The sequence below is a fragment of the Protopterus annectens genome, chromosome 1.part2, assembly GCF_019279795.1.
Source record: "Protopterus annectens isolate FY-2018-M chromosome 1.part2, PAN1.0, whole genome shotgun sequence".
In the NCBI taxonomy this organism is placed as follows: domain Eukaryota; kingdom Metazoa; phylum Chordata; order Ceratodontiformes; family Protopteridae; genus Protopterus; species Protopterus annectens.
Genome location: NC_056727.1, coordinates 124,235,845 through 124,254,042, shown reverse-complemented (window position 1 = coordinate 124,254,042; position 18,198 = coordinate 124,235,845). Strand labels below are relative to the sequence as shown.

Below are 18,198 nucleotides of genomic sequence, written 5' to 3'. Positions count from 1 at the left end.
TTCTGCTTGACAGGGGCACAGGAAAATAATTTTCTTGGGTGGCGAAAGCCAGGGTACCTTTTTGGCTAGGCTTGTATAGGCCCTAGGGCCAATAGCCTAGTACCTACCTATGAACAACAGCACCAGGGTGGGAGTGTAGAGGAAAATTCAATTTCTGTATGATTCACAACATGGCTATGATCTCTTTACTAGTTTAAACATGCAATTAAACCAGAGTAAAACACAGTGTAAACAAAGTACACCACACTATACAAAGTAGAAGACTGCAATGAAGCAATACAAAATACAAGAGAGCAAAAATAAACTAACCTTTCCCTCACAGCAATCTATTGTAGAGTCTGAGTGAGTTTTTTTTTCAGTAAAGCCAGTCCGAGTGCAGTGAGAGAAAAACAAAGTAAAAATCCAGAAATACAAGCCAAGGTATGCATAAAATGCAGTGCAAACATACAAATAATGCATAAACATATACTGTTATGCATATATAAACTATATGTGTATAAAATACCACATTCTGACACTGAGAAAAGTTTCTTAAACTTATTCAGTTATCTGTGACATGAGGTGGGGTTACCCAACCATTGTCAGGGTAGCAGTTGCAGACAGATTCTGTAAAGAGATGCTCTTTAAGTGCATCTTTGAAACTTTTAATAGTTTTTACTTATTTATTTTTTTATGTAAGTAGGTAAGTGGTTCATGGTAGCAGGACCCAATCTAGAGAAGCCTCTCTCACCTACAGCACTTTTAAATGGAGTGCATACTAGAGAGAAACTGTTGTCCTGTGTAATTTTGAGTTCATGAGGGTTGTCTTGTAAAAGTAGTTTCATTCCTAGAGGGGGCAGTGAATGCGGAACCTTTCAAATCATAGAGTACAAAGAAGAAAAGTGGTCCTATTAGGCATTAAAAGTCACTTTTTGGAATTTTTAGCAAATTACAATGGTGCACTTGAGAGTCTGCTAATAGAGTGAATCTACAGATTTTATTCTCAGCAGCCTGTATTCTGTGAATACTGTGGGCTGAATGCATAGTGAGCAAAAGAAGTTTTAACTGAAGAAGGACTTTACTACTTACAAAATCTGTATGTGTGGTAAAGGAAATAACAGGATCAAGTATAAGGTCTAGGAATCTTTGTTGAGTTTTATGAAGTCATCTCTAGATAATAGGGTATTAAATTTGTTTTTATGGGCTAGCAGTTTTTTTCCTCTTATTCATTAGTTTGTTTATATCAGGGTTTCTTAGGAATGTATTCCTGAATTTGGCATTATATTTATGTCTTATGGTGGCAGATGCTTCAATGTGTGTTTTGAGGTGGGCATAGAAAGTATCCACAGAGGTGGCAGTGTGAGAGATGAGAGTGCTTAAATTTCATCAGGTCATCTTTTAGCTAGATCAGGTTTGCCTTAGAGAAGTCCCTAAATACAGAAGGTTTTGTCAGGTTTAACCCTCAACTGAAAAGTGATCAGATTTGACAAGTAATGTATCTGTAGGTGTTGAGCGTAACTTGGCAATATTCATGAGAACCAGGTACAATATTTTTGAACCACTACCTGGGACTAAAACCAATTGGCCTAGAGAACAAGCATTAATGAAGTCTGGGAATCTTTGTGCATATTTATTTGAGGTGGTGTAAGTTTCCCAGTTAATGGCATGATAGCTGAAGTTACTCAACAGAATACTGTTAGGCTCAATAGGGAGGACCATCAGTTTGTATAGATACGCCTAATGGGTGTCAGCCAACAGTATTTAGCTGTGATATGGTATGGAGCTCTATGGATATGGAGTAGTTTAAGGTCATTGTCCTGGCTTAAGAGTCCGGAGACGAGATGGCATCGTAGGAATACAAATATGACTCTTCCAATAACACCATCATTTTCCTTGTTGGGTCTGAAAGAATGGTAGGCACTGAAACCCTGCACTGTGGGGATGTTATTGTTTTTGTGAAACTGTGTTTCAGTAATTAGACAGATATCTATATTTTCAAGAGTTTAGAATGCCTGTAAGGAGTGTAACTTCTTATTTAGACTTCTAGAATTGAGCAGTGCCACCTTTATATAGTTTGGATCTTCATTAGCTATATAGGTAATTTGAAGAGACTGACTTTGCCTAAAAAGGCACTAGGGAGGAAAAGGTCCTGACCAATATACAGAAGCCATGAGTAAAGAAGTGCAGGCCATCCCTAACAAAGCAGCCAGGGTTGTTGATCATCTCCTCCCATGCCTATATATATATATATATATATATATATATATATATATATATATATATATACACACACACACACACACACACACACACAAATTTATATATGCTAAAATAACCACCACCAACTAAGCTAATAATGTAAGTCCGATATCTTTTGTTTGCATTGTGCCATCATTCTTGGTGATGGTAGGATACCCATCAATACTAGTTTCACACCAGTTTCAGATGTATATTCTTGAGAGTTCTATTATGTCTCTTCATATGATCCAAGTAGATATTTTTTAAATCATTCACTCACACGTGTGCAATGATCATTTCATATTGCGCAGCTAGGGTGAAGGGACATGAGGGTCCTGGTGAGAATTTCAGATCCTGGCACTTAAGAGGCAGATAACCATCACTCTTGTCTTTGCTCATTCTGGTGATTGGTGCATCTGTGTGTCTGACTATGGAGTCAACAATGAATAAGATGTTGCCAGATGTACTGTCTTGGCCTAGCTGCCTTAAGGGCTTTGGTCTGCTAGCTGAGTGACTCCTTTTTGTAGTTGTTTTCAGTAGTGTCTGTCCATGTTGTTTTGCCTGTTGATTTGATGCTGAGTCTCCTGTATACCAAACCTTCACATAGGACTCCTAGGAGGCCTTTGTGTGTTTTAGGCAGAGGCTTTTTAAGTACCTTAGCAAGAAGGCATATTTGTTTATCTTACACATCTTGTGCATGGTTGTGTGAGGTGGGTGTCAGAACTGACAACATGCTGGTTACAGTCTGCAGCCTATAAAGAGAGTTGACCTCCAAGGTTAGTAGACACTTTTTGCCTCTCACATTTTTTAGTGCCACCAGGCTAGTGGCTTCTTTACAGGGGAGACCCAAGGTGGTATTTTATATTACTAGGGAAAATTTGGCCAGGGCATCTCTGCTCTTATTGATAGGTGTTGCAGGATTTTTTTCATCCACCTGAGATACCACCAACTCACACTGATGGGACCTCAGTTTAATGTCTCATCTGAAGGACAGCACACTTAGGAGTGCAACAACCCCCAATGCTACACTGCAGTGTCAACAACTTGAAATTAATCCAAACTCCTGGAGTGCAAATAGAACCCACAGCTTTTTAACCTTTCAGCTGCAAAGACGAGTGTGCTATTGAGCCACTGACACATGGAATCACATATAGGAAGAATCAAACACTTGTCACTGAGCATGAGGCAGCTCCTGCATCCCCTCAATGCTCCTATTGTTAGCAGGTTAGTACCTGGAAAAAAGGGTACTAAGTGTTAATGAAGTGATTTTGTAGGCAGGAATATATAACTAGAACATTAGTATGAGCAGATTTTAAAAGAAATTAGGGAAAAATGGTTAAACCTTCCAGGCAGTGCAGTGTACAATATGCAATAAGCAAGCAGAAAGACAAAAAAGGTAACCTGAGCTTTAGCAGTCTAAGGAGAGGGACTTCCCAGTTTGATCTACTAGTGCTCACTAGTATAAGCAGATGAGATGAGATTGGGAAACGTTTTCACAGGCAAATTATACATAAGGGCAGTCACCTTAAGAAACAACACTGGTTGGTTAAGTGGAAACTCAATATTATGGACTCATGGAAATCAGTGGTGAGGATAAACGTATTTAGCAATGTGGGGAAGAGGATTTGGTAGTCAAATTACCATAAGAAGCTGGAAACAACAGAGATACTGGCTTTTAAAGTCACATCAAGGTCATGGTGGAAGGATAAGGGAAAATCAACAGAACTGCAACAAGCCAGAGATGAAATAAGACATTAAAGTTTAAGAAGGTTTTTCCTTTTTACCACAGTTGAAGGATCACAGATTTAATGTTTATTTGCAGAATTGTATGCATATATACATACATAATAGCATAGTGTGGTGGGGTCTCACCCTAAGATATGTCAAAATAAATGCAAAATAATTTTGTAAATGGTATTATTGTGATGTAGGCTAAAATTATATTTTGTAAATCTATAAATTATGTAAATATTGTTGTACATTAAGAAAAAATATGTATATTTCTGTATTAATTAGAGAGGTTCATTTAAAAAGTGCTGGTAATAGGCAGTTATCTTGTTAGTTTAATGTATAAAAAGAAGGGCTGTGGTTCTGATTATCAGACATGACAAAGGAATTTTGGGCTCGCAAAAAATATAGTTTTAAATGGAAAAATAAGACATGTTTGAAAATGTAGGTATTAATTAAGCATTCAGTGTCATTGGCACAACAGGCGTCACACCTGCTTTTGGTGCAGAAGGCTGTCCCATACCAGGTAGATCAATTACTAACAATATAGTGCAGCATAAGGGAAGTGCTACACTCCTGAGTGTGTTATCCTTCAGATGAGACATTAAACTAAAACATTAAATCTGCTTGAGTTGGTGATAGCTCAGGTGGATGTAAAAGATCCCAAGGCACCTATCGAAAAGAGTAAGGCAACTTCTCCAATGCCCTGGCCAAATTTTCCCTAATAGTATAAATATCACATTGGTTATCTCCTGAAAAGTGACTACTAGCCTAGTGGAACTATCCCAGTCAACAAAAAGATAAAAAAAAAATAAAAAAATATATAGTACGTTTCAAATGAACAATGATCAGAACTTATTACTGTGGGTGCAATTCAGGCAATGTTTTTATGAAATGAAATTAATCTGAAAAGGCTGCAAGTACGACTTTTTGGATATAACATTTTGTTGCTTTAGGTCAAATGCATTTTCCTTTAGGATACATGTGGTTTTTTTTAGATGACTTTTGTCACAACAGAATATGTCAAACAGATTTAGTTGAATCTTAGTGTGAAACGAAACTGTAACAGAGAATTGCCCTTATAGAGAAATTAAGTAATTAAGTTTAGTATAAACATAAACAAATAAATCTGGCACGAGCCAAAAGATATTAATTAAATAGCCAGCATAACAGACTAATGGAAATAATTGCTTGACTGACAGATTGAGGCTCAAGTGACTGACAGTTAAGCTACAGGAAAGTACAGCTTTTGCTGACAGGAGGGACAATTTGCTGTTTTTTATGAGCCATCTGCTGCAGGGATGTAGCTGGAACATTCTAGTTGTACTCACAGACTATTATTTTCTACCCCACACACACACACACACACACACAAAACCATGTACCAGTTTAGGTTAACAAAATAGCACCCATCTCTGAGAGTTGTAACCAGCAGAATAAGTCCAGATCACTGCACTATTTGTAAAGCAAGCCTGGGTGTTGTCTTTCTCCTTCCTGTTCTTGATAACTTTTGCGTTTTTTTGTTTTTTTTTCTGGTCATGAAGGATATTGTTTTCATGACCTTCAGACAGAGTTTATAAGATCAAAACAAACTTTTAAATAAACATAGTAGGATGCACATCAAAATGTGTAGAAGTCTGTACTACAAATTTATGTCAGAAATCACACTGCTGTGATTTTACCCAAATTATACATAAATTACATGAAAAATCATAAATGAAAATAAAAAAAGAATCTATGTACTCACCATAATGTTCCATCTGTGTTGTACTTTTTCATTCTTCCTCAATGAATGGGTTTGGATCCAAGTGACTCGGCCAGTTTCTAAAGATTCTAGGATCCAAATCTCGAGCTCATCCCTTATCCATAATCCCCCTAAGCACTACAAACCCTCAGCTCGAGCTTGATGCTATAATATATATAATAATACTAAAATGTAATAACAATGCTATGACAGGAAAGTGGCAGCTGAAAGATCAGGAGCTCAAACAGGAACTATAGTTCCTAACAACAATTCCATTAGGTCTGTCCCAAAGTCATGGACAGGAGGAAGGAAGGGGAGGAAGTTGAGGAAGAATTAAAATGAACAACATAGATGGAATGTTATGGTGAGTATATAATTTCTTTATTTGATGTTGTCATCTTCATTAGTTCCACAATGAATGGCACCGAGTCCCCAGCTACAGTAACCTTGGGTGGCCCTCATGGAAGGATGTTCCGGAGCACCGCGGAACCAAAGGTAGCTCTATTTCTGGACATAATGTCCAATTTGTAATTCACAATAAAAGTATGAGTATTAGACCAAGTGGCAGCTGCAAAAATATCAATAGAAGCTCTAGCCCAAAAGGCTGCCGATGTAGACATTGACCTGGTTGAATGGGCTTTTGGCTGTCTTGGTAAGGTTATACCTTTCAAGGAATAAACATAGGAAATACAATCTAGTATCCATTTAGCAAGTGTAGTTTTTGAAACTGGTCTTCCCAGTCTTTTACTAGTAAAAGAGACAAATAGCTGATCAGTTTTTCTAAATTCCTTGGTACTGTGAAAGGAGAAATGAAGTTGTCTATGTACATCAATAAGATTAAGTGTGTATACTCCTTTGTTTTCAAATTTGGGGAAGAAAACTGGCAAATTGTTGACTTGGTTGATATTGGTTTCAGAAGCAACTTTTGGTAAGAAAGAAGGATTTGTACGTAAAGTAACACTGTGCTTGTGAAATATCAAATACAGTGGTTTGGAAGCCAGTGCTTGGAGTTCAGATACTCATCTTGCAGAAGTAATAGCTACCAGAAAGACAGTTTTCCAAGAATGAAACTTGAGATTTACTTTAGCTGATGGTTCAAAGGGAGACAGTACTAAGGTTTCCAAAACCATAGTGAGGCCCCATGGCGGAGTAGGGTCCTTTATTAGAGGTCTAAATAAGAAGGTAACCTTAAGAAAGGCCCAGTCATTCTCTTTGATGTGATAGCTGCTAACTGAACCTTAATAATGGAAAAACTTGCTCCATCTTGAAAAATTGAGGCAATGAAATCTAGAATCCCTGGAAATGGGGTGGAAAAGGTATCTAATTCTCTCTAATGAGCCCAAAAGGAAAACCTTTTCCATTTACATTTGTAAATTTTCCTAGCGGAAGGTTTATGAGAAGAGACTAGGATTTTTCAAACAGTGTAAGAAAGCCTGGAATGTCTAGCCATCTTTGAAATTGGAGAAACCATGCAGTCAACTTGAGGCCTGCAATATTTGGGTGAACTTGCCTTAACAGATGAGATAGGAGGTTTGGACTAGGATCCAGCATCCAAGGAGGACATTCTACATGAGATCAAAGGAAGGGGAACCACACTTGTCGAGGCCAGAAGGGTGCAATGAGGACTACTGTTATGGTGAGTACATGACTTCTTTATCTGATGTTATCTTCATTCTTTCCTCAATAAATGGCACAGAGTTCCCAGCTATGGAAAACTTGGATGGCCCTCACGGAAGGATGTTTCAGAGCACCGTGGAAAAAAGGTAGCTCTATTTCTGGTAATAATGTCCAATTTGTAATGCACAATAAAAGTATGAGTATTAGACCAAGTGGCAGCTGCACAAATATCATCAACAGAAGCTCTGACGATGTTAGACATTGACCTGGTTGAATTAGCTTTTGGTTGTCTTGGTAAGATTATACCTTTCAAGGAATAAACAAAAGGAAATACAATCTATTATACATCTAGATAGTGTAGTTTTTGAAACTGGTCTTTCCAATCTTTAATTAGTAAAACAGACAAATAATTGATAAGTTTTTCTAAATTCTTTGGTGCTGTAAAGGTAGGAATGAAGTTGTCTATATGCATCAAGAAGATGATGTGTGTATTCTCCTTTGTTTTCAAATTTGGGGAAGAAAACTGGCAAATTGGTAACTTGGTTGATATTTGTTTCAGAGGCAACTTTTGGTAAGAAAGAAGGATTTGTGCGTAAAGTAACCCACTCCTTGTGAAATATCAAATACGGTAATTTGGATGACAGTGCTTGGAGTTCAGATACTCATCTTGCAGAAGTTAAAGCTACCAGAAAGACAGTTTTCCAAGAAAGAAACTTGAGGTCTAGTTTAGCTGATGGTTTAAAGAGAGACAGTACTAAGGTTTGTAAAACCATAGGGAGGTCCCATGATGGAGTAGGGTCCTTTATTAGAGGTCTAAGTAAGAAGGTACCTTTAAGAAAGGCCTTACCTAATTTGGATGATCCTAAAGGAGAATCATTATCTCCGATCTGATAGTTTGAGATGGCTACTAACTGAACTTTATAGTGGAAAAACTTGCTCTGAATCGAAAAACTGAGGCAAGGAAATCTAGAGCCACTGGAAGCGGGGTGGCAAAGGTATCTAATTCTCTCTGATGAGCCCAAAAGGAAAACCTTTTCCATTTACTGTTGTAAATTTTCCTAGTCGAAGGTTTATGAGAAGAGACTAGGATGTTTTGAACTGGGGAGGAAAGCCTGGAATGTCTAGCCACATTTGGAATTGGAGAAGCCATGCGGTCAACTTGAGGCCTGCAATATTTGGGTGAACTTGCCATGATTGATGAGATATGAGATTTGGACTGGAACCCAGCATCCAAGGACAACATAATAAATGAGACCAAAGGAAGTGGAACCACAGTTGTCAAGGCCAGAAGGGGGCAATGTGGATTACTGTACTCTTCAACCAAAGAGCTTTCTAAAGAAATTTTGGGGATGAGAGGTCGGGGAGGGTAAGTGTAAAGGAGACCAAAGGGCCAAACATCGATGAGCATCTCTCAGTGACTGTCCCTGATGTGGGATAAGGGTAAAGAAACTTCTGCATTTGTTGTAGAGGGGGGATGCAAATACATCGCAGCAAGGTTACCCCATCTGCGGAAGATCATGTTTGCCACTGATTGATTGGGTGGCCACTTGTGAGGCATGAGGATGCTCCTGTTGAGTTTGTCCGCTAGAATGTTGTAATTCCCTGGTATGTGTGTTGCTAGAAGAAAGTGGATGGATAACATTGTTGATGTACTAAGCTACTGACATGTCCATTTCTACTGCAATAGTCCCTTGATGGAGAAAGCTCTGGAAGGCCTGCAATGCTAGAAGCACCCTCTCATCTCTGGGACATTGTTATACAAATTGGTCTCTTGTGGGAATCATGTGACTTGTACAGTCCTTCCAAGTAATGCCTGCCCCTCCCACCCCAACTGGGAGGCATCTGTGGTCATCTTGGTGCTGGGTTGGAAGGATAAATGGATGACATTGATTGATCTCTTCAGAGTAGATCCACCAAAGAAGAGACTTACTGCAAACTTGAGACAATTTTATTGGGTGATTTAAGGGATAATGATGAAAGGACCATTGCACCTCCAGGGTCCACCGAAGAATTCTCATATGGAAGAGAGTAGTGCGATTTTGAGTTATTGTAGTATCCATCAACCCTAGAGCTTTTAGGATTAGTTTTACAGGGAGAGAAGGAAAGGAAATAATCTGTTTGATGTGTGTCTTCAATGTAAGAACTCTTTTTTGAGGCAGATGAGATAGACAGTTGACAGTGCCTAAGTGAACCCTATAAAATCCACAACTTGAACTGGTTGAAGTTGAGAATTGTGCATATTGATGATGATTCCAGTGAGAGTGACAGTTGAAGCAAATAATCTCTGGCTTTTACTACTAGATGCCTGGTTGGTGCGGTAAGGAGACAGTCATCTAAATAGGGAAACACACTGAATCCAAGCAGTCTGAAGTGAGCTGCTACCACTGCCATGCATTTGGTGAACACCCTGGGGGTTGTGGTGAGGCCAAAGGGCAGGGCTCTGAACTGATAATGACTGGCTCCCAACCGGAAGTGTAGATACCTTCAAGATTGCCTGTTAATTTTGATGTGAAAGCACACGTCTTGAAGATCGACTGAGCACATCCAGTCATCCTTCTGAAGAAGGAGCAGAATGGACTGAACCATGATCATATGGAATTTGGAAGTCTTTACAAACTGGTTCAGGAAACTTAGATCCAAGATAGGTCTCAAGTCCCCTGTATTTTTTGGCACTAAAAAGAATCTTGAGTAAATTCCGGATAATGTTTGGTCTAAGGAAACCTCTTGGATGACACTTTTATCTAGCAACTGTGTGATCTCTTGAACTGCTAGCTCCATCTGATTGGGTGGAACATCAGGTAGAACTTTCCTTGTTTTTACAGGCATTTGTAAAAATGGGAATGAAATATCCTCTGGATATGATCTGTTGCACCCAAGAGACATTTGTGATGGCTAACCAGGCATTTTGATGCAAGGATGAGCACCTCCCCCCAACTGCCTCCAGAGAGAGACAGTTGGGGAACCTTTCAGAAACACTGGAAGGATCTCTTCAAGAAAGAATCTTGAAATCCTTGGTTTTACAGAAACTCTCTGCCATGTGGATGGATGATGTCTGCCACTGTAGTTATTTCCCCCTCTGCCTTTGGAAGAAAATTCTCCACATGATTCCTGGAAAGGACCTTGAGATTTTCCTGAATCACATTTTCTTACCGCCATGTTGGTTCCTACAGAAAGGTCTCTGCTGGGTAGAAAGGTGAACTCCGATGGCAGACATGGTCTTTCTTTCCTGTTTACTGTAGAAGAGAGTCTCTTTTACTGTTGGGCTAAACAAGGATGATCCATCAAAGGCAGCACTGAAGGATGACACTTTGAAGGGTTCCGCAAAATCGCACAATCGCATACAGGCGTGTCTCCTTATGGATATGCCTGAACCAGTCACCCATGAGGTGCCTTCCACAGCATGCGAGATCAATCACATGGACGCATTTGCAATCAATTGTTGAGTGGCCACTTATGAGGAAAAGGACTTTGTTCCTCTACAGACATGGACCCTAGGACAGAGTTAGAGAGTTCCTTTATCAAGTCCCTCTGTAATCTGGTGAAATGTGCCAGGTAGTTCACCGATCAGACAGCAAATGTTGCTGAAGCATACACTCACTTTCTAAACCTGTCCTAAGCCCTAGACTCTCTGTTAGGGGACTGGACAGTGGAGCTTTGCTTAGCAAGCTCCTTTTTGGTGGCTCCCACAACAACTATGGCATCTACAGGAATCCCTTTAGTCCAATACTATTAGCAGGGGAGCTTAAGAATTTGTTGGGGCTTTTGGGGATAGGTTCTATGGAGTTCAGTTCCTTCCATGCCCTGAAGGAGACAAGGTCTATAAGCTCATCAGTGGGGGGGGGGGGGATAAACCAAGATGTAGACGGTCCAAACCCGAAGGCTTCCAAGAACATAAATTCTTCCTGGGAAGGGGTTTGAGAAGACCAACCATCTTTTTGTTGAAGGATCTCTAAGATGTCTCCAAACGAGATATCTTCAGATGGAGATATAGGGGACACTTCCCCTTCATCAAAATCAGTGTCTTCTGTGAGGGATTCTTGTAGGGAATCCAAGTGCCTCCTCTTGCACGTCCACTTCTGAGGGACCTCCTCAGTGAGATATTCCAGGAAGGCATCAGAATAGATGGGGAGTTCCCTGGTGGGAACTGCTTGTAAGCTCATCTGGGCTGGCTGGCTCTGAGGTGTATGATGCGAGGACTCAGACACAGGATCCAAAGAGGGAATAGGGTGTGGATCCAAAGAAGGGAGAGTCGACACTACTCTAAGTTGAGAAAAAGCCTTCCTCACCACCTCAAAAGCAGAGGGACCCAGAGAAGCCAAGGACAATCCCACAAAAGCCAAGGTTCCCAAAGCAGAAAACCACCATTCCCTGCCATCCCCTGGCTCTGAGGAGGGAGCTGCAGTCAAGCTATTCAGCCCCAAAGTTCCATGAGGATGTGACAGCTCTGAAAACTTCAGAGTCGAAGTCAACCCCTCGGATCTGATGATCCAATTCAACGACTTCCCCTAGCTTGCAGTCATCTGCAAACTTACTCAGCCAGAGCCCTTTGGAAATTACTTTTATTTGAGAAAGGTACATGCCAAATAGGAGAGATCCCAGCACATAACCCTGGGGGGCTGCACTGGTCTCTTTGTGGAGGTAACTTCCCCTATTTTGATTTCCTGCAGCATATCTATGAACCAGTTGGCAATCCAGTGGTTGACACAGGGGGTTATTCCCTGTTTATTTAGCTTTTCTACTATGCCTGAGAGGAAGCTGTGGTACTACAGCGGTAACGTTGTTGCCTCACAGCAAGAGGTTCTCCTGTTTGATTCTCGGCTGGAGTGCCTTCTGTGTGGAGTCTGCATGTCCTTCCTGCGGTCGAATGGCATCCAAAAGACATGCGTGAATGGGCGTGCCTTTGCTGAAGGTTGGGCATCGGGCTGGCAACTCGGCACCATAAAAATCGACTGCCAATCATTAGTGGACCGGAATTGTGCTGTGGTGACCCCTAACCGGGAAAAGCCAAAAAGACAAAAAAAACTATGCCTGAGAGAGAAATTGTGTTAAAAGCTTTGGCTATGACTAAAGTTGTGACTTTCATGAATGAGACTTTTAATTAGCAGTGAACTGGGTTGGAAATTTCCACCTAAACATTGATAACTAACCTCAGACCACATCACACACTGCAAACCTTACCTGGAGTTGGCATACTGCAATTGCACTAATCGTACTGCTGAATCCCAGGGAATATTTCCCATTGTCCACTTGATCTTTGCAGTGTTTGTCAGTTCAACTATTGTTATACCAAAAAATTACTTTGAATTTGTAACACAATGCAGCCTAATCATATATTTAAACTAGTGGTCATTCATCAACTACAAACTTGCTGTGTTCCATTCCGTAAATATGAACTTGCTCAGACTAAATTCCCAGTCATCAAGTTCTACACTCACTCACAAGTAGAATTCACTGAATGAGACACCAGTAAAAAATTAATTTATCAAGTGTTTTGATATCCTTCATCAATCATAGATATTTCATGGCAACGAGGTCAACTGGCCATTTTTGCCTTGCCAATCCCCACTCCTTAGGCCTTACTTCCTTTTTCGAGCAGGGACAAGTCATTTATGCCCAAAGTGAATATATGAATATCCATCCAGGTATCTAATTCACTTTTGAAGGAAGCCATTGAGTCACACTGTTTAGTTTGGAAAGGAAGCCTGCTCCAGAGCAGGGGTACTAGATGCTACATGATAAATCTATCCCTGCATTGTGACTTATTTAATTTTTGTAGTAGGTTAAGATACTTGGTTCTGCTACTTGTAGGAATGTATTATTTATGAAGGTATATGAGGTCTTGGACTACTGGATCCATTACAGCCGAATAAGACAGGCACAGATAGCCTCTGAGCAGTCTCTGGGAGACTGAGTACAAGGATAGAGTTTCCAGACTCCCTTGGTGACTCAGGAACTTTAAGCCCATTATCTTTTGCATTAGAAATTTCTACAGCCTTTCTAGTCATTTGATATGTTTTGTAAGATACTTCCCAAAGGGGGCACTGTACTCTACAACAGACCTGCTTTGTGCAAAGTACAAGAGGGCAAGGACCTCTTTTGATCTTGAGAATGCACCTTTTACAGAATATGAAAGGACTTCCTGACCAATGTTGCAACATGATGGTCAACCTCGTGACCTCAGACTAAGAATATAAAAGTAGGAATGTATAGGGACACATCTTTCATATCAGAGTTGATAGGGCTTTCCCCCCCTCAATGAAGCATTGTTTTATGTGCTTAGCTTAAAAGTGTTTATGAAGGTAAAGTATGTTTTTGTTTCATGTGCTGTGGGAGCTTGGCTTTAGTTTTATGCTGCATTTTAGACATTGTGACCTATTTTTTAAATGACTAGTGGAATATACAAATCAGTCAAAGGTGTCAATAGTAAAATATTATCAAATGTTTGAAGAGCAATTCCTGCCAAGAGAAAGCTATGGTAATCTTATCTTGACTGAATAGCTTGCTTGGACATTCATTTGTTTTCTTTTTCTTCTGAATTTAGCAGAGTTTATTTTGAGAAGGTCAGCTTCTGGATAGCCATCTACACTGATGCCTGATTTGATGAACCAAGTTTTGGAAACTGCACTATAACCCCCCTATAAAACAGATTGTTTTTTCTTTAACATCTAGCCATTTTTTTTCATAGGTTCCTAGGTAGGTACTAGGCTATCGGCCCTGGGGCCTATACAAGCCCAGCCAAAAATGTACCCTGGCTTTTGCCACCCAAGAAAATTATTTTCCTGTGCCACTGTTGAGCAGAGCCACAGAGGTGATCCCCGGGGTGAATTTCCTATTTCCCATCCAATCATCAAGATTTTTCTTGAAGAGTGTTAATGAGGAGCTTTGTTTGATATAGACAGGTAGTTTATTCCAGAGTATGGGAAGTCTCTGGGACAGGAATCTATCCCTCCGGCATGTTCTGTTTATTGTGGTGACAAGGTTTAGGTCCCTAGAGTGTGTAGCTTGGAGGGATTGGGATTTCTTTAAGTGGAGCATGTCCAACAGCTCTGGGTTTGACACAGCTTTGTATGTTAGGCAGAGATCACCTTTGAGTAGGCGATATGCGACGGAGTAAAGCTGGAGTTTTTTGAGACGGTCTGCGTAGGGCATCTGTTTGAGGCTGGTAATCCTCTTTGTGAGGTATTTCTGCGGCCTTTCCAGTTATTGTAGATGACTTGGAGGTACATACCAAAAGGGGCGTTGTACTCTATAATGGGTCTAATGAGTGATGAGTAGAGTGGAACGATGACCTCTTTTTTTCTGGATGAGAAACCTTTTGTGATGAGGTGTGCCATGTAGAAGGATTTCCTGACTACTGTGGTGATGTGATTATCAAAGGAGAGACTACCATCCACCTGTGTCCCAAGATCTCTTATCACACTTTCGGTGTTAAGTATACTACTGCCTATGTTGTAGTTCATGGGTACAGAGTTTTTACCAAAGGGGATGACAATGCACTTTTTGGCATTGAGCTTGAGGCCATGGCTTTGACACCAGGCATCTGTCTCAGTGAGGCCCTTTTATAGGATGTCCACATCATTAGGAGTTTCAATTATGGCTCCTAGTTTGCAGTCATCTGCGAACTTCGTTAGCCAAAGACCTTCTGTGTTAGCCTGTACTTCAGAGAAGTAGATACCAAACAGGAGAGGACCCAGGACTGAACTCTGTGGTACTCCACTTGTCACTGGTCTGAAGTCGGATTTGGAGTCTGCTACTTTCACAGTGTGGGTTCTGTCAGTGAGCTAGTTGGCAACCCATCTTGTGACATAGGGATTTATACCTAGTTTAGTGAGTTTATCTATAATTCCAGAGAGATGGATGGTGTCAAAAGCCTTGCCAAGATATAGACAGGCTGTGTGAACCACCTTACCCTTGTCTACGGCTTTGGTGACTGCTTCAGAGAAGTCTATCAGGTTTAGGAGACATGATCTGCCTTTTACAAACCCGAACTGGGTGGGGTCCAGAGTTTGGAGATTACCAATGTCTTTGTTTATAAGTTCCATGATGATACGTTCCATGGCCTTGCAGACCACACTCGTCAGGCTAATGGGGCGACAGTTCCCGGGGTCTGTGGTGGCTCCCACCTTGTGGAGTGGGATAACCGTCGCTGTGTGCCATTCAGCAGGCACAAAGCCTGAGGTGAGGCTATGATTGAACATGGTACTTAGGTGGGGTGCCAGTTCGTTCTGTAGTTCATGTAGAACACAGCCTGGGATGTTGTCAGGTCCCATGGATGCTGTGTTCTTGGCTTTGGAGACTGTGGTTTTTACCTGTGCAGCGGTGATTACAGGAACTCTGCATTCTTCCGGTATAGAGATGGGCCCTTTAGGGGATGAGAGAGGGGTAAAGTTAGCACTGAACCTGCCTGCCAGGATGTTGGCAATATCAGTTGGGTCTGTATATTTAGTGCCATTGTGCTGTAACTCAGAGCAGATCTGAGTGTTGCCATTGAGATTCTTGACATAGCTATAGAATGCTTTCTGGTTGTCTTTAGAATCAGTGGCGATTTTGTTTTCGTAACTAGCTTTTCTATGAGAAAAGGTATATTCCTCACCTAAGTAGTTGTAAGGGCTGTATCCAATAAAGTCCTGAAATCACTGACTGAAAATGTAAGCTCGTCATTAACTGCTTTGCTCCAGATATTAACAAATCAGAATCAAACAGTTGTGGACTATCACTTTCGAATTTTGTCTGACTTCACTTTAATCTGTAATGCTGAAATTATATTCAACATAGTTTAAATGAAAAAAAATGCACGGTCTTAAAATTGTTAATATCCTTATTTTAAATATAAGCAGTATTGTTACCTACATTTTAGACGTTGCACAGTTTTCATGTGTTGAAGAATATTTTGAGGGGAGGTTGCTGCATGGATTGCAGCTGCTTCATACTGACCACTTTCAAGCAGTTCATTGAACCTAAAGGAGACAGAAAGAGAGAGAAGTTTCTGAAAAATAAACTGACACATCTAATGAAAACATAAGTTGCTAAAAACATGTAATTAAGTCTAATACATTTATTTTGATATATTTTTTAACAAAATCTGTAAACTTTATTTTACCATGTTCAACCATAACATAGTTCACATTCCTCATACATGCTATGACATCTTTCTCATCAGTGGCTGCTCACATATCCTCTTTCTTTATTACCACATATCCTCTGTCTTTATTACCACCCCTTCCTAATTCTAGTTGAGTGAGCCCAAAACTGATGGTTACGTAAACATACTTCTATATATCTGTTAATAACAAATCAATTCCATGTATATAATAACTATATACATAAAATTAAAAGTTAATGCCACATTCAAACAGTCCCCTTTCAATATTTATAATGATAAAGTTTCATGATTTTCCTTTGCATTTCCTGTTTCTGATGGCGTTCTAGTTCCACCATGATACAGTCCCACATCTATTAGAAACTGAAAAATGCAGCTGCTGTTTCCCTCCCTTATTATTTTATATTTTTTATCTTGCCTCTAAAAGATCCTCTCATCCATATATTGCAGCCAGGGTGACTTATCTATTTATAAATCTTTGTTATGTACCACATTCCTCCCTTTTCACCATTTTCCTTATGGACTCCACAATTTGTATTACTTTATTCAAATTTATGGCATCCACTTTGTTTCCACAGTCCTCACCTTTTTTTGCTGTTAACCCCATTATCATTAACATATCTCTTATTCCTTGTGTCATTTTCTCCTCACCCCACAAAACTAAGTATCCCTGTTCACCAAATCCCCTTCCCTTGTCATTCTTTACAACAGATAATCAAAGTCTTCCTTAAACCTTCTTAGTTCATTACAGCCCCAATGATACAATTCCAATCTTCCAGGTCCCCTGAATCAAATGTCCAGCAACACCCACTCATCTCTGAGAATATTCTTTCTGATTTGTTGGGGTGTAAATATATCTGTAAACACTTCCATTTGCATGATATAATTGCCTTACCTGGTGACATACATAATTTCTTATTGCTTCTCTATTTAACTATCATTCCCAATTATTCTTCCCATTCCCTGCTTCCACTTTACTTCCCTGGCAGTATTTTTTGGAGGTGTGATATTGTTTCTTTCCTTCCCTTTTTCATTTTCTTATCCCTAGTTTACTAACTCTGGCCAGTCCTCTTCTTTTTCTTTAAACCAATTTGCTTTCCTCGCCACCACTTTCAAATCAATGCATTTTGTTTATCCTCTTGGTGTAGCCCATATTTCCATGAGATCTCACCCCATTCCACCAAATCCCCTTCGTTTATAATTTACGCCCAATACTTTAAATCATTTCTCTTCTCTCTTCATCTCAACCTAACGGCACCCTTTCTTTGGAAGATATTTAGTTTAGTCAGGCTAAAAATTAAATATCAGTTTAAGGAAAAACAAACTGGGTAGAATTCATAGAGATGGTATGGACAGTGAAGGACTAATATACAGAACAAAATTGTGAAAATACCTATCTACAATAAATAAAAAAATAACAGCTTGCCAGGGCTTGAGTGATGATACATTGATACTCAACTACTGGCAAGCAGAGTGAAATGCAAAAACAAATAGGCAAATAAGCATTAATTAACAGCTAATGTAGTTTACAGTCAGCAATGCTGTATGCCCAAGTTGTCATACAGTTAGTTACAGAAGTATACAAACCAGGCAGAAGCCACTGCATTGCTAACACAGCACAGTGTTTGGAGATGACAGTACTACAGCAGCAGTAGTCAATGAATGGGCAATCATCTCATATACACACATGCACATGTATACACACATACTAGGCAGGGCAGTAAAGTACAGTTGTGTAGGTAAACGCATCATAACAGCAGACATTCAAATGTATCACTGTTGCAGTACCCAA

The 18,198-nt window shown here is 40.0% G+C and overlaps 1 protein-coding gene across 2 annotated transcripts in view; it reads right to left on the bottom strand.

Moving 5' to 3' along the window:
- CLHC1 (clathrin heavy chain linker domain containing 1) overlaps positions 1-18,198 on the bottom strand; it is a 1,972,328-nt gene that overhangs the window by 755,672 nt on the left and 1,198,458 nt on the right. For both annotated transcript variants that reach the window (XM_044055182.1, XR_006362617.1), the window contains exon 8: positions 16,157-16,263. In XM_044055182.1, coding sequence (XP_043911117.1) covers positions 16,157-16,263 — 107 coding nt within the window. The remainder of the gene's footprint in view (positions 1-16,156; positions 16,264-18,198) is intronic.